The 18,728-nt window shown below is 35.7% G+C and overlaps 2 protein-coding genes across 2 annotated transcripts; one reads left to right on the top strand and one right to left on the bottom strand.

The window, feature by feature from the left end:
• Positions 1-5,764: 5,764 nt before the first annotated feature.
• LOC132033290 (nucleolin 2-like) lies at positions 5,765-10,690 on the top strand. The gene is made up of 15 exons (XM_059423227.1): positions 5,765-6,001; positions 6,664-6,842; positions 6,946-7,287; positions 7,432-7,551; positions 7,682-7,756; positions 7,864-7,917; positions 7,999-8,079; positions 8,156-8,266; positions 8,468-8,589; positions 8,662-8,779; positions 9,267-9,355; positions 9,439-9,529; positions 9,624-9,712; positions 9,852-10,186; positions 10,393-10,690. Exons 1-15 carry the CDS (start codon positions 5,926-5,928, stop codon positions 10,422-10,424), a joined length of 1,914 nt encoding a protein of 637 aa, XP_059279210.1. The 5' UTR covers positions 5,765-5,925; the 3' UTR covers positions 10,425-10,690.
• A 4,455-nt stretch (positions 10,691-15,145) lies between these two features.
• On the bottom strand, positions 15,146-17,352 carry LOC132047941 (probable pectinesterase/pectinesterase inhibitor 46). The gene is made up of 2 exons (XM_059438906.1): positions 16,280-17,352; positions 15,146-16,017 (listed from the first exon to the last, which is right to left on the bottom strand). The coding sequence occupies exons 1-2, from the start codon at positions 17,316-17,318 to the stop codon at positions 15,338-15,340; spliced, it is 1,719 nt and encodes a 572-aa protein (XP_059294889.1). The 5' UTR covers positions 17,319-17,352; the 3' UTR covers positions 15,146-15,337.
• Positions 17,353-18,728: the final 1,376 nt, after the last annotated feature.

The raw sequence follows: 18,728 nt of genomic DNA, 5'->3' as shown, positions 1-18,728 counted from the left end.
GCACTGCACCGCTACCACAACCGCTACTGCTGCCCTCTCCTTTTCCACAACCACATTTGTCAAGTTTGTACCAGCACCACCTTTCCTTGCTTGTAAATATGCAATGGCCTTTTGTTGCTTCTCAAGAAGATCGAAGATCTTGGCCAACGCTGGATCAGCAACTCTCACTTCTTCCTCCATGTCATCGTCATCACTGGGGTTAAATCATTCCCCATGTGTTTAGATCCCTGAGGGGAAATCACAGACCGGTCATTTCTCGCCCTGACCTCTCCCGTTATCAGATCTATCTCTTGCACGTTGTTATTGTTTAGCACACCATGGACTTGATCTCTATTATTTGTCATGATCACGTTTTACATGGTTTCTTACGTTTTACATGGTTTCAAAGAATTGACAATGATTAGTAATATAATTAGAGCAACAAAACAATATCACAATTACCCTTAGCCCCGCGGTGGGCGCCAAACTGTTTACCCTAAAAGAGGTACAGTTGAATTTATGTAACGACCCACTGGTCGTTACGCGTAATTTTACCATTCTACCTTGCTAGTACTTTCTTGAGGTTAGGAATGAGCAGACCTAAATAAATTGGGGTGTGTTGTATGTTGTGTTTTATGACTTATAAGTGACTCTGTGATATGTTTTTAACTTGGTTTGTTTGTTGGCTTGTGTTCATAGGGCCTTAGAATGATTTTGAGAGACTAAGTATAAAAATATAGAAAATTTCGTGCTCACTGCCTAAAATGCATCGCTACAGCGGAAAGATTTCCGCTGCAACGAGACCGCTGCAGCGAGAAGGGGTCTCGCTGCAGCGAAGGGGTGGAATTTTCAAAGGCCCACTGCAGCGAAGGTGGTTCTCGCTGCAGCGAAGCGAGGACAGCTGCAGCGGTCCTCATTAAGTTAGAAACCGGAGTTAAATACCTTATTTCGATCCCACTCCTCACATAACTCCAAAAACAGTTCCCAAGAACTCTTGAGGCGAATTTTCTAAGGAACGGTTAATACTCCTCATCAAGGTAATTTTCCACCATTAATCTTGTTAGTTCTTTGATCGAATTAACTCCTGGCACCAAATAAAAACTAGTTTGGGGAAGAATTGAAACGTTAGAACACCTAAGTTCATGAAACACTAGAATACTAATGGGTTATTGTTTATTGTTGTTTTTTGTTATTTAATCATCTAAGAGTAGAGATTATCACTTCATAGCATGAGGAGTGGATATTAAATGATGGAAATTAGTTGTTGAGACATAGGGTTCCAATAAAAATAGAAACTTTGGCTAAAACCAGATTGTAGGGTTGAATTGATTATAGAACCATAAAGTGAGTTAATACTCCATTACCTACTTAATATTATGATTTCTAGACTTTAAACGTTCTGAGGCATTGTGAAAGGGTAAGGCTGTTGCGAAGTGATTCCATTGCTCAAATCTGCTTTGAGGTAGGTTACGGTTTACTTGAGGTAGACTTTGATTAGTTGATTGTATATGTCGTAGAATTTATGGGAGAAAGCATGTCTAGGTCCTCGGACTTGGAGTTTGGTGATCGTTGTTAGTTGTATGATTAAGTTGTGTGAAGTTCTTCTCCATTGTTGAAATTGACAAACTTGAATTGTATTCTTAAGCCTGTTGAAAGGAAGGTGTTCATATATACCTTTCACTGATTGATTGAGATAGTTGTATAATTATGCTATGGTTGAGCAGAGTTACTGGTGAGTCTTGTTATTACTTGTATTACTATGATTGTACTGCATTGTTTCTGGCTTTGATATGTGTTCTTGGGTTATTCATTGTGATTCGATTATAAGGCATTGTTGATGAGATTTTAAGATGGAACAATAAATTTATTAAGGCATATTTGACAGGGGGTGACGATGTATCCTAGTTGTGAGCTCGTGGTCCGAGGTTCTTTTCGGAACAAGTGGTACATTGACACCATGGGTCCCTTGCAGGTTATGGATATTTAGGGAAAACATTACCATTTAGCATGTATGTACAGATATGTGACAGAGCTGGAACTTTATTGTATATTCTACTCCTTTTGGCTTGAGCATTGGTGTTTCATTGTTGATAATTGGTGACTTATGCTGAAAGTGGATTACTTGAGGATCTTATTTGTGATACATGTTTGTTGTGCCTGTCTGTCTATTTCATTTATTTTATGTATGTATGCATGATACTATTCTTAGTCGGCCTATGATACCTACCAGTACGTGTTGTTTGTACTGACCTACACTTCCTGCACTTTTTTGGTGAGTGTAGATTTTGAGCCAGAGACGTCTTCCATACCTCGCATTTAGTTGAGGTTATGTTTATTTTTAGATAGTATCTCTTCTTTAGACATTGTTGGTTAGAGTCCATGTACGGTGGCTTTCAGATTTGGGATGTAATAGCTAGATTTCCGCACTTGCTATTTAGTTTATTTTATTATCAGACATTTTATTCCATCATTCGTGAGCAGTGTTTATTAATTGGTTTAAGTAATTGGAATTGACTTGATAATAGGTTAAGGGATTGGTTCGCCCACTATAGGACTAGTGTGGGTGCCACTCAAGTCTGTTTGGGACACGACAATTTATTAGTGGTTTAAAGGATACGTGAATTGACTTTTTTTTTTTTTTTTTTATAGATGAGAATAAGTAAATAACAAATGATAGTAGAATTAAGTAACTATAATGTTGAAAATGAAATTTAATAAGCCTGGGCTGTATGAGCTTCGAAGGAGATCTTTTGTTTAGTATCCATCCGGTGAAACACTTAGCCTTGAGCAACTTATAAGAACTTGGACCAAAAAATAATAATAAGAGAACAATTTTGCTTAATATGGAATCACTAGAATGTGTGTGAGATATATGTTTTTCAATGTGCATTATATTGAGCTCAAGCTCCTTTTATAGTTGATAAATGTCAGCTTTGAGCTATGAATCTAGCCTAATAATGGCAATAATAATAATCAATAAATGCTAATTTTAATCCAAAAATGTAACATTCAGCTTCAAATCTGAACCGGTTACATTACGTTAACTGTCCATAAATGACCCGTATCAATCTCCGTAACACTTAGTCCGGTGCACATATGAAATTACTCCTTCCGGATGAATTAAACTCTACTCCATCATTTGACTCCGTCTGCCACATGTTCTTCTTTCTTCATGCCACGTGTCAAGTTATATTTCTGATGTATACAACGTTCTGATTCTTTATTTAATTTAGATTGAAAGATTGAAACATCTTCAAATATATTAAAAAATCCTTCATTAGAATATTGTCTTGAGCCTAATTTTAAAGTTATACTTTTCTCCTACCTTAATATTTTCACTTTCTTAGTAAATTTGTTATCAAATAACTTCAAGAAGTACTATTTATAATAAGTTATATGAATATCAAAAAACTACAAATATATTTCAATCTTGAGGCCCTGCTCTTTGAAATTTATGTTGCACGTGGACTATCTCAAGGCCAGAACCCGGAACTTTTTTAACTCAAAAAATAACTTTTGGAACCAAACTAATAACTTTTGGAACCAAACTAATCCTTTAAAAAAAAAAGAACCAAACTAGGCTTCATGCACAGAATTGAAAGAGGGTACTTTTTTTCTTTTCTTTTTTTAAGCTATCAAAATCACGTTTTTTCCATACTTTGGGCGAAGATTAGTCATGCTTCAAAATCCCGAAATATCAATATTTTATATAGAACTTAATATATTTTTTTGCGTACAATAGCGTCAGAAAATCAAGTATACCTAAACGTTTGAATCGTCGTTTTAGGGATTCTAAAGTGCCCCGAAGTAGGTTTTGTTTGCTTGGAAACTTGTCATATTTAAATCTAAGTGTCATATTTTATAGGGTTTTGATTTAAGTGTTTTGAAATAAAAATATTATATTAAAAAATAATTCATCCAATACGAGAGGTTCAACCAAGGTATAATATATCTCATTCAATGCTCTTTCAAGGTTTGATCCCATGTTGTTGGCATAAAAAAGAAGTAAGTAAAAAAGAGAGGCTAAACCACCAAGCCAAATTGGTGAATGCAACAAAGTAGACACATTTTATTTTTTATAATGTTCACTAATGCTATCTAACTCGTTTTCATAAATTGAATTTTGAACATCGAAATTGACATTCAAAACATCATTAACACGAGATTTCCATCTTGAAATCTACTTTTTATCATCAGATTTTCACCAAGCAAGAATGAAAATTGTGCACTAATTTAGGGGAAAATTCAAATTGAATGGGATAATGGGCCTTTTTTTGGAAAATCGGCCTGGCATTTGCCGGCTAGATCTCGAAAAAATACCTTAGGTAAAAAAAAATCGCATAAATCGGACATCCGAGCACAAAGTTATGACCATTTAAAGTTTCAACAATTTACAACTAGTTTTCTACCTATGCTCCTGTCCTTATTTTTTATTTACGTTTTCTACTTATGCTTCTGTCCTTATTTTTTATTTACGTGAGTGAAAACTAGTTGTAAATTGTTGAAACTTTAAATGGTCATAACTTTGCGCTCAGATGTCCGATTTACGCGATTTTTTTTTGACCCAAGGTATTTTTTCGAGATCTAGCCAGGCAGCGGCCGATTTTCCAAAAATTGCCCATTAGCCCATTCAATTTGAATTTTTCCCCAAATTGGTGCACAATTTTCATTCTTGCTTGGTGAAAATCTGACGATAAAAAGTAGATTTCAAGATGGAAATCTCGTGGTGATGATGTTTTGAATGTTAATTTCGACGTTCGAAATTCAATTTATGAAAACGAGTTAGATAGCATTAGTGAACATTATAAAAAAGAAAAAGTGTCTACTTTGCTACATTCACCAATTTGGTTTGGTGGTTTAGCCTCTCTTTTTACTTAGTTCTTTTTAATGCCAACAACATGGGATGAAACCTTGGTGGGAGCATTGAATGAGATATATTATACCTTGGTTGAACCTCTCGTATTGGATGAATTATTTTTTAATATAATATTTTTATTTCAAAACACTTAAATCAAAACTCTATAAAATATGACACTTAGATCTAAAGATGACAAGTTTAAAACAACAAAACTTACTTGGGGCACTTTACAACCCCTAAAACGATGATCCAAACGTTTAGGTATACTTGATGTAATGAGCCGACATTATTGTTCGCAAAAAAATATATTAAGTTCTATATAAAATATTGATATTTTGGGGTTTTGAAACATGACTAACCTTTACCCAAAGTATGGAAAAAAAGTGATTTTGATAGCTTAAAAAAAGAAAAAGAAAAAAAAGTACCTCTTTCACGCATGCAGATACGTAACGTGAAAGGACCAAACTAAAAATTCTGATTGTCCTTTCACGCACGTATCGTGCGTGAAGCCTAGTTTGGGTTTTTTTTTTCTTTTTTCTTTTCTAAAGGGTTAGTTTGGTTCCAAAAGTTATTTTTTGGGTTAAAAAAGTTCCGAACTCCTCAAGGCCATGAATATATAAATTGTATTTCTGTATTTAGGTTGCTTATTTGATTAATAAGGAATGATTTTCTATTATAAAATTATATATATAGATATTTATACGCTCACCACGCGAAGCTCAGATAGATTCAATAGTAGTAACATATCTGTACTCCATAATTAAGTTTTTTTTTTTTTTTTCCTAATATCGGTTCTAGTTTCAAATTAGATTTTCAATAAAAGGAGAATATATAAATATAAATGATAAAAAGACCAAGTAAAATATTAGGTGTTGAGAAATATGAGTAGGATGATGGGAAAACCCTAATTATAAGTTGTTATAAAGTGTCGCCGTAACACAAGTAGGTCTGCTCTGTATTTTCACTATAAAAACAAGCTCAAAAAAATATCTCCTTCCATTCTTCTCTTTCGTTAAACCCTAAACTTGTCTCTTAGGGTTTTGCAGCCTCCTCTCCCTTTTTCTTTCTTGACATAATAATCAAAGGCTATGGGTAAATCAACTAAGAAGTCTGCCACTAAGGTTGATGCTGCTATAGTTGCTCCAACCAAACCCATGAAGAAAGGTTTCAACTTTTTAGCTCTTTTAATTTGTTGGTTTTTAAGGTTTTTTGTGTTTGTGTGGTTTAAGGTTTGAACCTTCTGGGGCTTTTAGTTTGTGGCTTTAAGATTTCTTTGTTTTGTGTATTTTAGGGTTTCAACTTTTTAGCTCTTTTTGTTTGTTGATTTTAAGGTTTTTTGTTTCTGTATTTTAAGGTTTGAACTTTTTGGGTCTTCTAGTTTGTGGGTTTAAGGTTTTCTTGAAAATTTATACTTGGTTAGTTGTGTGTGTGTGTTTTTTTTTTCCCTTTTTGTTTGTTATGTGAGCAAAATAATACTTTTTTCCTGTGCCTTTCTACTACAATGGGGAATTCATAAGATTGTTTTTGCTGGTTGTTCTTGGTGGAGGAAAACATTTGGTTGGTGGTGTGGCTAAGTTTGTGTGTGTTTACAGGGATTTTAAGGTTTTTTTGTTGTTGGTCTGAACTTTTTGACTCTTTTAGTTTGTGGGTTTAAGGTTTTCTTGAATTTTTTTGTTTTGTTTGGTTGTGTGTGGTTTAGTTCTATCAGCTCTGTTTGTTTTTATGGTTTTTAGAAAAAGTTTCATGTACCCTTTTTTCATGTTACCATTGGGAATTCACAGGATTGTTTTTGCTGGTTGGTAGCGTGACTAATTGTGTCTTTACAGGAAAGAGAGAAGCCGAGGATGAAATTGAGAAGATAGTAAGTGCAAAGAAGCAGAAGAAAGATGTGGCTGCTGTAGCACAAGCTGTTGAGAAAAAGAAGAGTGATACAAAGACTCAGAAGAAGAAGAAACAAGAAAGCAGTTCCTCTGATGATAGTTCCTCCGAGTCCGAAGATGAAAAGGTAATTTACACATGCACTGTAACTCCTTTCATTTTTTTTTTTGATTTGTAGTGTATGTGAGAATAACTGACTCAATGTGTCGTGTTCTTATTTTGTTATGCAGCCTACTAAAGCAGTGGTACCTCTTAAGAAAGTGGCTCCTGCCAAGAACGGTGTTGCTGCTAAGAAGAAGAAAGATGAATCAAGTGATGATTCTAGTTCAGATGATGATAGCAGCTCGGAGGAAGAGGTTCCTGCAGCCAAGAAACCTGCAGCAAAGAAACCTACTACTAATGGCTCTGCTAAAAAGGACGAGTCAAGTGACGATTCTAGTTCAGATGATGATAGCAGCTCCGAGGATGATGCTGTTGTTAAGAAGGCGGCCCCTAAAAAAACCCCTGCTGCTGCCTCCAAAAAGGAAGATTCCAGCGATGATTCCAGTGACGACTCCAGTTCAGATGATGATGTAAGGGCAGCATTACCTTTATGTTAAATATTATTTGATATATGCAATAGGGTCCTTTTACAACTGACTTGGTGAAATTGGTGCCATATAAATAATTTAATAGTGTTGCTCTTTTGATAATATAGTTGATTATCTTTTTGACAGGAACCTCCCACTAAGGCAGTTGCTCAACCGAAAAAAGCTCCACAAGCCGTGAAGAAGGCTAGCGACAGCTCTGAAGAATCTGATGATTCCGATTCTGATTCTGATTCTGACGCAGACAAGGTACCACTTGATGTTTGTTGTGTTATTTATTTTTCTCTTCGTGATATTTCGTTGAATCTGTTATTACTTAAGTGAGTACCTTATCTGATTATTTCCTTGCTTTGGCATGGTGATTATTTTCTTTCTTTAGGGAAAGGCCGCTGCTGTATCTAAAAAGAAGGTTGAGTCTAGCAGTGACAGCTCTGATGAAGAATCCGAAGAAGAGGTAGGCTGGCAAAACCTGCTCAATATAGTCTTAAAAAGCATAATATTTGATAGGTCTTAATGACATTGCATTTTTGACAATTAACGATGAATAAAATCTATGTGCAGGAACCCAGTAAGGCGGTACCATCTAAAAAACCAGCTGTTGCTGTATCTAAAAAGGTATGCCTGAACTCCTCTTCTTAAAGATGTTAGTTATTTGTTAGCCATGGTTTTATATTTTATATTTCGTTGCTTTTGCAGGATTCTTCATCTGATGATGAGAGTGAGGATGATAGTTCTGAGGAAAGTGATGAGGAAGAACCTCAAAAGAAAAAGAGCAAGGTCTGGATATGTTTCATTTTGGATATTCCAACTTGTATTTCATTTTCATTCGCGGTCTAACAATTGTGTTTCACAGCCCTCTAGCACTCCAGCTGTCGCAAAGGAGAGTAGTTCTGAGGAATCTTCTGAGGAAGACGAGTCCTCTGAAGAGGACGAGGATGAAAAACCATCCAAAACTCCCAAGAAGGTAATATTTTTGTTATCAGCATATTCTTTTTGTCATAAGTACATCACCTGCGTCTCTTGCTGCAGCTTTCGTATTAGTCACATCGTAATTCTTCCATTTGGATGAGCTTGCATTATTTTCCCTTTTTTATTGCAGCTTCTTTTTATAAATAATCATTTTAAATATTGCCTGAACTGTTGGAGGATTTTCTTGCTAAAGCAGGGTGGTGATGTAGAAATGGTTGATGCTGCTAAAACCCCTATTACTCCTAAAGCTCAAACTCCGGGTGGATCGAAAACATTGTTTGTTGGAAATCTGTCCTACTCAGTTGAACAGGCGGATGTGTAAGTTATTATTGAACTCTTCCAGTGCTTTGTCTGGTAAAATCTTACACTTATAAAAGAAGGCTTTTGCAGTGAGAATTTCTTCAAAGATGCTGGAGAAGTTCAGGAAGTGCGTTTTTCTACACATGAGGATGGTTCGTTTAAGGGCTATGGTCATGTTGAATTTGTCACTGCTGAAGCTGCACAGAAGGTAGTTTTTTCATCCATTAACAGCTAGTCTGATGCTTGCTTGCTGAGGTTTTGTATGATCTAGTCATAGTATATTAAAATGTCACTATTTAATGCTCATCTTTGTTTTTTTACTTTCAAAGTAAAGGGGCTCCATTTACAATTCTAAGTTTGTCAGAAAGAATAAGTTCCGAAGTTTATTTTTAGTCTCTAAGTATCTGTTCTACAATTACAAATTTACAGTAACTGCAAGCAATATAAATTGCACTACAAATATATTTTAGAGGATAGGATTGTGCATTCTCTATGGATAATTCTCTTATATGTTCTTACTGTAGCAGTTGATAATGTAAGCCATGTAAATATGATATGCATCAGTCTCACAGAATTGGACTCCAAAGATTAAAATGCCTACAATATATGTATACAGAAGTTCCATTACAAACATTAACGTGATTAGTTTTGATAATCCCCTGGATGGAATGCTAAAATCTGTTGAATCCATTTAGGCACTTGAACTAAATGGACAAGATCTTTTGGGCCGTGGTGTGAGGTTGGACCTGGCTCGTGAGAGGGGTGAATATACACCACGCAGTGGGTATGCAATTTCTTTCCCTTTATTGCTTCCATCTAAGTTAAAAGTTAAGAGACATCATTTCAATGTTATCTTATGTTATGTAGGAGAGAAGAAAACTCATTCCAGAGGCCCGCTAGAACTGAAGGAAGCACTATTTTTGTTAGGGGCTTTGACAAAAACGAGGCTGAAGACCAGGTACTTGTCTTAACCTTTTTTGTTTCTCCCCATTATTTGTGTCACTTTCCTTTGATATCTTGAGATGGTCTAAATATTTCAAATACTTTTGCAGATTAGGAGTTCACTTGAGGAGCATTTTGCATCTTGTGGAAGGATCTTTAAAACAAGAATTCCTACAGACCCAGAAGGTTATATTAAAGGGTAAATATTTCTCATTTTCTTCATGTGCATGTTTTCTCAATTTTGGTTGTCCAGCATTGTCTCAAACAATTTGTAGGTCGATAGAGGCATTTGTTCTGTTTTGTACTGACGACTTGGTAAATTTGACCTTTTCTTGAAGGATGGCTTATATTGAGTTTGCAAATGGTGATGCTAATGCTATAAACAAAGCTCTGGAACTTGATGGATCAGAAGTTGGAGGGTTTAGCTTGAACGTGCAAGAGGCAAAACCAAGGGGTGACAGTTCTGGTGGAGGCGGCAGAGGTTTTGGTGGTAGAAGTGGTGGTAGGGGAGGTGGCAGAGATAGTGGTGGCAGATTTGGTGGCCGTGGTGGTGGAGGCCGCTTCGGTGGTGGTGGCCGCTTTGGTGGTGGTGGACGTGGTGGTGGAGGCCGTTTTGGTGGCGGTGGAGGCAGAGGCAGAGGAACTCCCAACAAGCCAAGCTTCACTCCATCTGGTAATGTCATGTTGTATATGAACTTTTACACCTCAATTATGTGTGGAGTGTTAACTGTCGAAAAAATAGCAGATCTTTTTGCCCTTCCCCTCTCCTCTTGACAGTCTCCATTGGGTTAAAATGTGTCTTTCTTAGTCCATTTCTCTCTTAATCCTCCAGTTTCATTATTTTCTCAGCTAATTCTTTTTACGTTCTGGTAATTGCAGGTAAGAAGACAACCTTTAATGATGATGAGTAACTTATAGCTGGGACTCTACGGCCGACTTATCAACTTGTCTCCTTAAATCGTGGCCGTACTTTTGTTTTAAATATATAAATTTTGTCGGTTGAGCAAGGACTTGGAAATGTAGTAGTAGTTAGTATAAGAGTCGGGACAATTTTGTTTCCTTTAGTTATGAGTAATTTGTACCATTCTTTTTGGGTGGAAAGTGAGTTCGTCATTGTTCATATTCAGTGATTGGTACTCTTATATTATGCTGATCTTATCTATATTTGTTGTGAGAAGTTACTTTTCTTCAGTTAACTTTTTAAATGTAAAACAAGATTGCCACTTCTTAATCTTAAAAACGGCATATACAGATATTAACAGTACGTCGACAACAGCGCAGATATTAATGTTAGCGGATTAATACTGAATTAGTCAAGTCTGCTGTGTACTCGAAATCGTCCTTGTCCTTGATCAGACGTGGAAAAGTTTGTACTGATGAGCACTTTCAGCTATTCTACCATCACTTTTGGTTACTTACAATTGTGAACTTCCAGATGTTCATAACCTCAGATTTCCAGTGGCATAAAGTTCAAATATCTTATCTTCCGTTTTGCCCCTCGGAACAAATCTTACAAAATAATACATGGAGCAATAAATGCAGCGTACAAAGATGTTATGTTAAAGTTATAATTTTTCTTTGTTTACTTTATTTATGTGTCATTTTCATTAATAATGAGAAAATTTTATTATGATTAAAATGAGAAAAAAATAATTAATTGTATCATGAAATTTGAGACGGAGGAGTGCAAGTCAAGACTACAAGTCTTACGTGGACTAGATCCACGAGACCTAATGATCCAACCAATGGGCCCTTACAGATATCACGAAGATCCTTTGGAACTAGGGCAATTTGCATGATTACCCTTCTTCGGGGGTGGTTTTTAATTTTTGTCCCTTAAATTGCTGGCCTTTTGTCCTTCGCATTAAACTTTTGGATTTCGGATTCGAACTCTAGCTCAGTAAAAAATTTAAAAAAATTTGCAAAGTAGAATTTGGGATTCACAAGGCAGAGTTTGACTACAAACTCTCTCTTATTAGGCAAAGTTTCAAAGTTTACCTTAAGGCAGAGTTTGACTGCAAACTCTACTTAAGGCAGAGTTTTGCCTTCAGGCATAAGGCAAACTCTCCCTTAAGGCAGAGTTTTGCATTAAGTAGGCGTTTCCACACGCGATTTCATCTCATGAGATGAAATCCCAAATAATCCAAAAAGGCATGATTTGCGATTCCAAACCATGATTTCAAATTTTTTAAATGTAAAAGTTGACCCATATGTTTATATTTTGTAAAAATAGATTCATAAGTTCGTAGATATATTTATCAATCATGTTTACCAACCATTCGTATCAAATATTAAAAGATCTACAAGTTGATAGTATATTTATAACAAATTTACTCTTACCAACCATGTGAGAGGATTATATTAAGGTCAAACCCATCAACAGACACATATGGTCATCCACTTGAACACATCAAGTGCCTCTTGTTCCATTTAGACACCTGAGGTAGGAATAGATTGTGTCATTTAGACACTTTTTGTTGAATCAATCAAATATAAAATATATAGAGTGAGTGTAATACACTCACCGATGACGTGTCAAAATGGCGAATTAAATGAAGACATGTGGCATATATACCAAAAATAAAATATGAATAGAAAAAATATTTTAAAGCTATTTAGTTAAATAAAAAAAGCAGCAAAAAAAAAAAAACCTATTTTCTAAGCCCCTCTCACCCACCCACCCATTCTCTTCTTCTTCTTCTTCTTCTTCTTCTTCTTCCCGATAAATTCCCACCCCAGCCGCTTCGACTCTTCCTCATCTCCATTGTTGAACCGAATTTGGCTATTGGTGAAAAGTTGGCCAAAATTAGTAGATGTACACAAAAATCTTCTGTTCTTTGTTCTTTTGTTAATGGAGATTTCAAAGATTCAAGTAAAGGGGAAGAATTGGGAGAAGGGCGAGAAAAAGCGGGTCCCAAAGAACTAAAAAAATAACAGGATCAAAGAATTTTGTGTTCTTCTTTTTTTTGTTAATGGAGATTTCTTCTAGAAGGTGGTGGTTTAAGGTGGATGAAAGGTTGGAAGGAGAGAGAAGAAAGAAGAAAAGATTAAAAAAATAAAAAATTATAAAATTTAAGGTCTTCACGCGCCTATTTGCTGTGCAATTCACCCAAGTTGCAAGGTCAGCAAAAAGTGTCTAAATGACATAGTCTAGCCCTACCTCAGGTGTCTAAATGGAACAAGGGGCACTTGAGGTGTTCAAGTGAAAGAAGTGAACGACCACAGGTGTCTATCGATGAGTTTGACCTTATATTAAAGAGTAGTTACACTACAACTCATGTTCAATTTTCCATTTTATTGAACTAAAGTTTGATGAATTAATGTTGTATTTTTAGAAAGGCATTCTAGTAGCGTATTTTTTTCATGAACTATGACTTGCTCATTTGGTAAGATTGTATAAGAATTGGGAAAGTTTTGATGGTTTTCACAACTTATGGAGTTTTTATGTCTATAAGAAAAAATACAACTTAAGAAATCCCAATTGCATGTCCAAACAAAACTCCAACTTCAAATCATCATGATTTCAAATCATGTCCAAACGGCTCCTAAGACAATTTTTTTTTTTACTCAGTTGGAATTTTGCAAAACTTTGCCTTAAGGCCTAACCTTTGCCCCAATAACCCTAATTTTGCTACGAAACTCTGCCTTGCGATTTTTTTTTTAACTGAGTCAGGATTCGAACCCCAAACCTCGGGGTATTAGGTGAGTGGCAAAAATTAAAGACCAGTGCATTTGAATGGCAATCCGCGCAAAAATAATGCTGGAACTAAGACAAATGGGTCCTCATAAATACCAAGATGACCCGCTAGATGTAACGAGTATGGTATCTACTCAGACAACATGAATATACAATAAGCAATATATTTGATGAATATCATAAGCAACCAGCTAAACAATGCATATAACAATGTCAAGCAACCTTAGCATGATCCATGTAAATGCAACTCTATGATGACAAGCTCAGTTATAGATTGCAGTGCTAAATCATACTTAATGTCTCAACGGTATTATATCATGGTGAAAAGAGAGTATAACATAAGTAACCAGGGGCGGATTTACATGATGCTGAGGGTGTTCAAGGCAAAAACTTATTGTGTATATACAGAGTCGATTTTCTGTGTTTATGTGCATATATTAACTTTTGAACACCCTAAATAAATAAAAAAAGTTAGCTCAAGTGGTCCAGGGCGTTCAAAATTGTTTCTAGCGTTCTAAGTTCGATTCTTGCCAACAACATTATATTTTATATTTAGCTTTGGTTGTTTTTTCGAACCCCCTGAGTAAAAATCCAGAATCCGCCACTGTAAGTAACTAGTTCAAAAATAGTACAATGACCTAACATGCGCTCGCCTCACAATATACTAGGTAGTTTAAAAGTGGTAATGCAAATTTAAAGTTATGCCTTTGTAAAGCAATCAATCCGAAAGTTAGATTCTCACTCACCTCGAACTCGGTGAGATTCCCCAACCTAGCATTGTTCAAATATTCAATCAAACGGTCTTCAACAACTTCATTGTTAATCTATGTGATCCATTTTCATAATTTTAGGAAAAATCAAATTCAAAGTAAACCTTAAATCAGCCGGGTCAAACTCCAGAAAAATTACATAATCCAATACCCATAAACTCATGAGTCATGAGTCCAAATCTACAACTTGAATATTAATTAGAGTTCAGTTGCGTGGAATCTCAATTTTACCATATTAGAAAGTTAAGTCTAAAATTCCCAAATACTACTCTTGTATCTCATGATTAGAATTGCCTCAAATTTGACTATAATCATCATATGGCGTTAGACAATCATTAACTTAATGATTCAAGTCGAAATCAACATTTTGGATCAATACCCACAAGTTCCTCTTTGCCAAAAATGGTAAAAAGGTAAATTTGATTTCGTCACCATTCAATTATGTATCCTCTTTCATTGCGATCGCAAAAGGTCCCTCACGATTGCGGTCGCTTATCCAATTTAGACCATCGGGATCAAAAAAAGTAATTTTCTTCGTTGACATGCGAGCATCGCGGTCGCCATAGGTGCCTCCCCTGAAATATGATAAATAAATAATCTTATGTATATAACTAATTAACCTACATGGACATGAGATCTTTCATTTTGATTTTTCAAAGAGAAGGATGTTGTACGTTTACTATTTACCAATGTAGTTTATTTTAAAATTAAACTTTGATCAAAGAACTTTTAGATAATTATTTCTCAAACAATTATGAGTATCATCCTTTGTTTTAAACGTTAATTGTAGTCACATGAAACACATCATGTCATCTTTCCTTTTAGTTTTTCTTTTTTCGTTTGTTTGTAAAATCTGAAAAAAAATAACAGGTTTCACCAAACACACTTTTTGCAAAAAAATTGCAGAAAAAATCTAACAAACGCAAGCAAGAGATCAAATTCAATTGAAAGAAAAAGGATCTGAACTTTTGTTAAATCAGAATTACAAAAGGTGAAATCCTTTATGTTCCATTTGTATAAAGTATACCGTTAAACTTTTCAACTAGATATCAGATGGTCCCTTCAAAATTTGAGGTGATAAAAGGTAAGTCAATAAAACTAACTTTGTTGATCGGAGATATTGACAAGAAAAAGATTAAAGATGAAGAAACTCATCTCCTGCTCATTCCATTTGGAATTGTTGTTAATTCTCATTTAAAATTGAATCAATTTGACAAATAATTCTTGTGTAACAAAAGCCCCACTGAAAGAGCAAATCAAATCAGCAGAAGATATATGCTTCAAAACAAAATTAAAGAAAACATAAACAAAGACAAAAACAAAAGAATGTAACAATGCAAGTAGTGTTTATGAACTCTCAAAGGCCAGCCTTAAATGGAATCCCGGCTGCCGGAAGCCATTTGTCTCCCTGAATGAAAGGTTTAACTGTAAACTTGCTTACTATTTTGCTTGTAAGTCTCAATTTCAAGCCTTTCCAATTAACTCTGTTCTTTGTGTTAGCCCCAGCTCCAATGTTTTTATACTCAGCATAAAATATGGTATTTGGAGCTGTGGTTCCAACCCATGGCATCCATCCAGTTGGATGAATGAAGCCTCCCAAGTTTGATTGCATGAAAACAGTTGTTGAGTAATTCTTCCATGGCCTCCCTAAGAAAGTGTTGATGCCAGTAAGGTTTCCCCAGGGCTTAACGGTACAGTTCTGGATTGAAATTCCAGTGTTTTGGTTTGGATCAACTTTGCCTTGAGCTGTGATGGTATTTTGTTGCCCACTCATTGGTTTTCTTGGAAGAATGTTGCAGTTCTGGAGGACTACGGCTGAGTTTCCGAAAATGAAGTCGACTGTTCCATAGATATTGCATTCTCTGTAGAATTGTCTGTTGGAATGAGGGTAAAGAGTGTCTTGGAAAGCGTCCATTTTGCAGCGGTAGAAGACTGATTCATCTGCGGTTGACATCAAGGCAACTGCTTGATGCTTGGCTGCACCAGCTGTGTTAACGAATCCAATATCGCGAGCCACAAATCCCTTACCAAACACCGCTGTAAAAAGATGTTAGAATGGTTAGACTGAAGACTTGTTGAAATGTAGGAGGTCTTTTTCCCTAGAAGTGATCATTAACGGTAAAATGAGAAGTTTAAAATTAGAGAGTTTATAAATATAATCAGGAAGATATCATTCTTTCTAGACCGTATTAAAGGGAAAAGAGTGTGTCATACAAAATGAAACAGAGAAGTTACTATCAAGTTTGCAACAATAATAAGAAATAGAATTGTAGCAAAGAAGATTTGAGAAGAGACTTACCGAATGTGGCACTTTGGAATGTAGGTGTTCCATCAATGAAGTTACGGTTACCAGTAACGATGGTAGCATCTTTTCCATCACCAATGATCATAATGTTCCATTTAGCCTTCTCAATCCTCACATTCTCTTTGTAAATACCCTTTTTCACATAGATCACAAATCTCTTCTTGCTCTTCTCTGGTGCAGCTTTTATTGCAGCCTTAATGGTCTTGTACTTCCCTGAACCATCTCTAGCCACTACTATATTCACCTTTATCTTTGCTGCTGATTTCTGCAGCAATTTCCTGTCATTTGACGATAACCAGCTCGGGTACTGATCATCGCCAAATCCCATCAAACGCCTCTTTCCGATAGCACCGCCTAAGCTGGTAATGGAATTTTCTAAGGAGCTTATAAGTGCTAAGCTGTTGCTGGTGTACTCGGTGGAGTTCTTCAAATTCTGTCCTGCAGCTTTGCTTAAAGTGACATTTTCGAAACTATCAATGCAAGTCTGCTGATAAGTCCCGGCAGAGCTCAACCATGTCCTTAGATCATCAAAGGCATCGAGTAACGAGCTTTCAGCAACTGACAATGTGTCATTCAAGTGATCAAACGCAAGGGATAAAAGCTCGTGGCAAGTCTCGAGAGCTTTGGCAGCTGCCGGATCATTAATGTTCTTGAAATTCTCACTCTTGAAGAACTTGTCGGAGGCACCAGAGAGCTCGTTGAGGGCGACTAAAATGGACATCTTGTAGATGTCTTGAGGTTTGAGAGAATTGCCTTTGGCAGCATATGGGGAAAGGCTGGAGATACAAGAGTCTGGATACAAGGTTAGATTGCATACTGCTCTAATGGTTGAGGCAATTGACGACACATTATCATTTTGGGAAGTTTTGTTTTTGTTGTTGGAAACACCACCAACAACAGCACCCACAATGATGGACACAAGAACAATGGAAGATATGGCAATAATTGCGATTCTCTTCCTCGTCTTTCGACGTGCCATGAGCCTTTCATTTTGTACTTCGTCGAGCTTTCCCCATGGATTAAGAGATGCCATTTTTGAATTGATGCAAATTTAGAATGAATGGCTTTTGTTTGATGGTTGTGAATTGCTTGTTTGTGAAGTACAAATTTAGTTCTTATTTATACAAAGAGCAATATGCCAATAATTATTTAAAAGGCAAAACGCGGGAGTACGTGCCAGGCATCATGAAAATGGAAATTATTCTCATTTTAGCTACTTTGGCGACGTGCTTCTCATGTCTTTATGATTCTCTTCTTTTCTTAATTTCCCCCTAACCACTAAGTCACAACTCTCTACTTTTTTGCATCTTCAAATAGCCAGTCTCTATCTCTACTTGTAGCTTCTTTCACCACCAACACCAAGTCCACCTATATTTTCTGCCATAATATTCACCACTGCACACTGCTTGCTTTCTTCTTCACTATTGTTGGTTCTATCTTGTTTCTTTCTACCATTTCTCCGTTTAACATTTTTTCAAGAATAACCACCAAAGCATATGTCAGACGAGGAGTTTGCACGATACAACACCGTATCAAAAAACATGCAAGAGGTCATGGTTACGATTCAAGGGACTTGGTGGAGACATACTCTCCCTGTCTCATATTACTTGTGCACTTTTTTTTTACACGCCCTTTAAGAACTCATAAATTAAAGTGTATTTTTTATTATATTATCCTTATCTCTCTTCAATTAATTGCACTCTAATCTATATTGATTACTTTAAAAACAGTTAATGTTAAGGGCAAAGTTAAAAAAAATTAATTAATTCTATCTTGATTTTGTAAATGGACAAGTATTTTGGAACGGATATTTATAGTAATGTGGAAAACTAATATGGACGGAGAGAGTACATAATTAAGTGAATGAAAAAAGGCCAAACCTGTCCCTAATCTGTTGAATTTGGTACAAAAATGCCCTTCGTTCACATAGGTTAAAAATACCCCGCCTTGTTTCTTTTGGCCCAAAAATGCCATAAATACTAACAAGCGATTTAAAATAAATAAAAAGAGGGTCATATTACCCCTGATCTATTGAATTTGGTTAAAAATGCTCAATGTTAACCCATATCAAATTAAGTGACCGACCCCTCTGTAAAGATCCAATCCATCCATAAGACCTAAACCCAAAATTAATAACAAAATTCTATACCTTTTTTCCCCTTCTTTTCCAATGAGTTTTATTTCTTTTTATATCTTAATTTAATTTTTAAAGGCTATGAAGCAGTGATTTGTTTAGTTTTTAAAAGGTACTGCATTGATGTCACGTTTTCCCTAAAACATTTATTTTTTAGTTTCTTCATGCAATTGTTATATAATTATATTGGATCCTGGATCTAAATGCTTTGAGGACTGATGATAGAGAAAGGATCGAGCATGACAAGCGATTGTTTTTGTTGCTCTTTTATCTCTCCAAACAAGTAACCTTAAAAAATGTACGCCTGAG

This window comes from Lycium ferocissimum, chromosome 2 (genome assembly GCF_029784015.1).
Source record: "Lycium ferocissimum isolate CSIRO_LF1 chromosome 2, AGI_CSIRO_Lferr_CH_V1, whole genome shotgun sequence".
NCBI classification, from domain to species: domain Eukaryota; kingdom Viridiplantae; phylum Streptophyta; class Magnoliopsida; order Solanales; family Solanaceae; genus Lycium; species Lycium ferocissimum.
The sequence above is the reverse complement of the archived record's forward strand: the minus strand, read 5'-3'. Positions and strand labels throughout refer to the sequence as shown.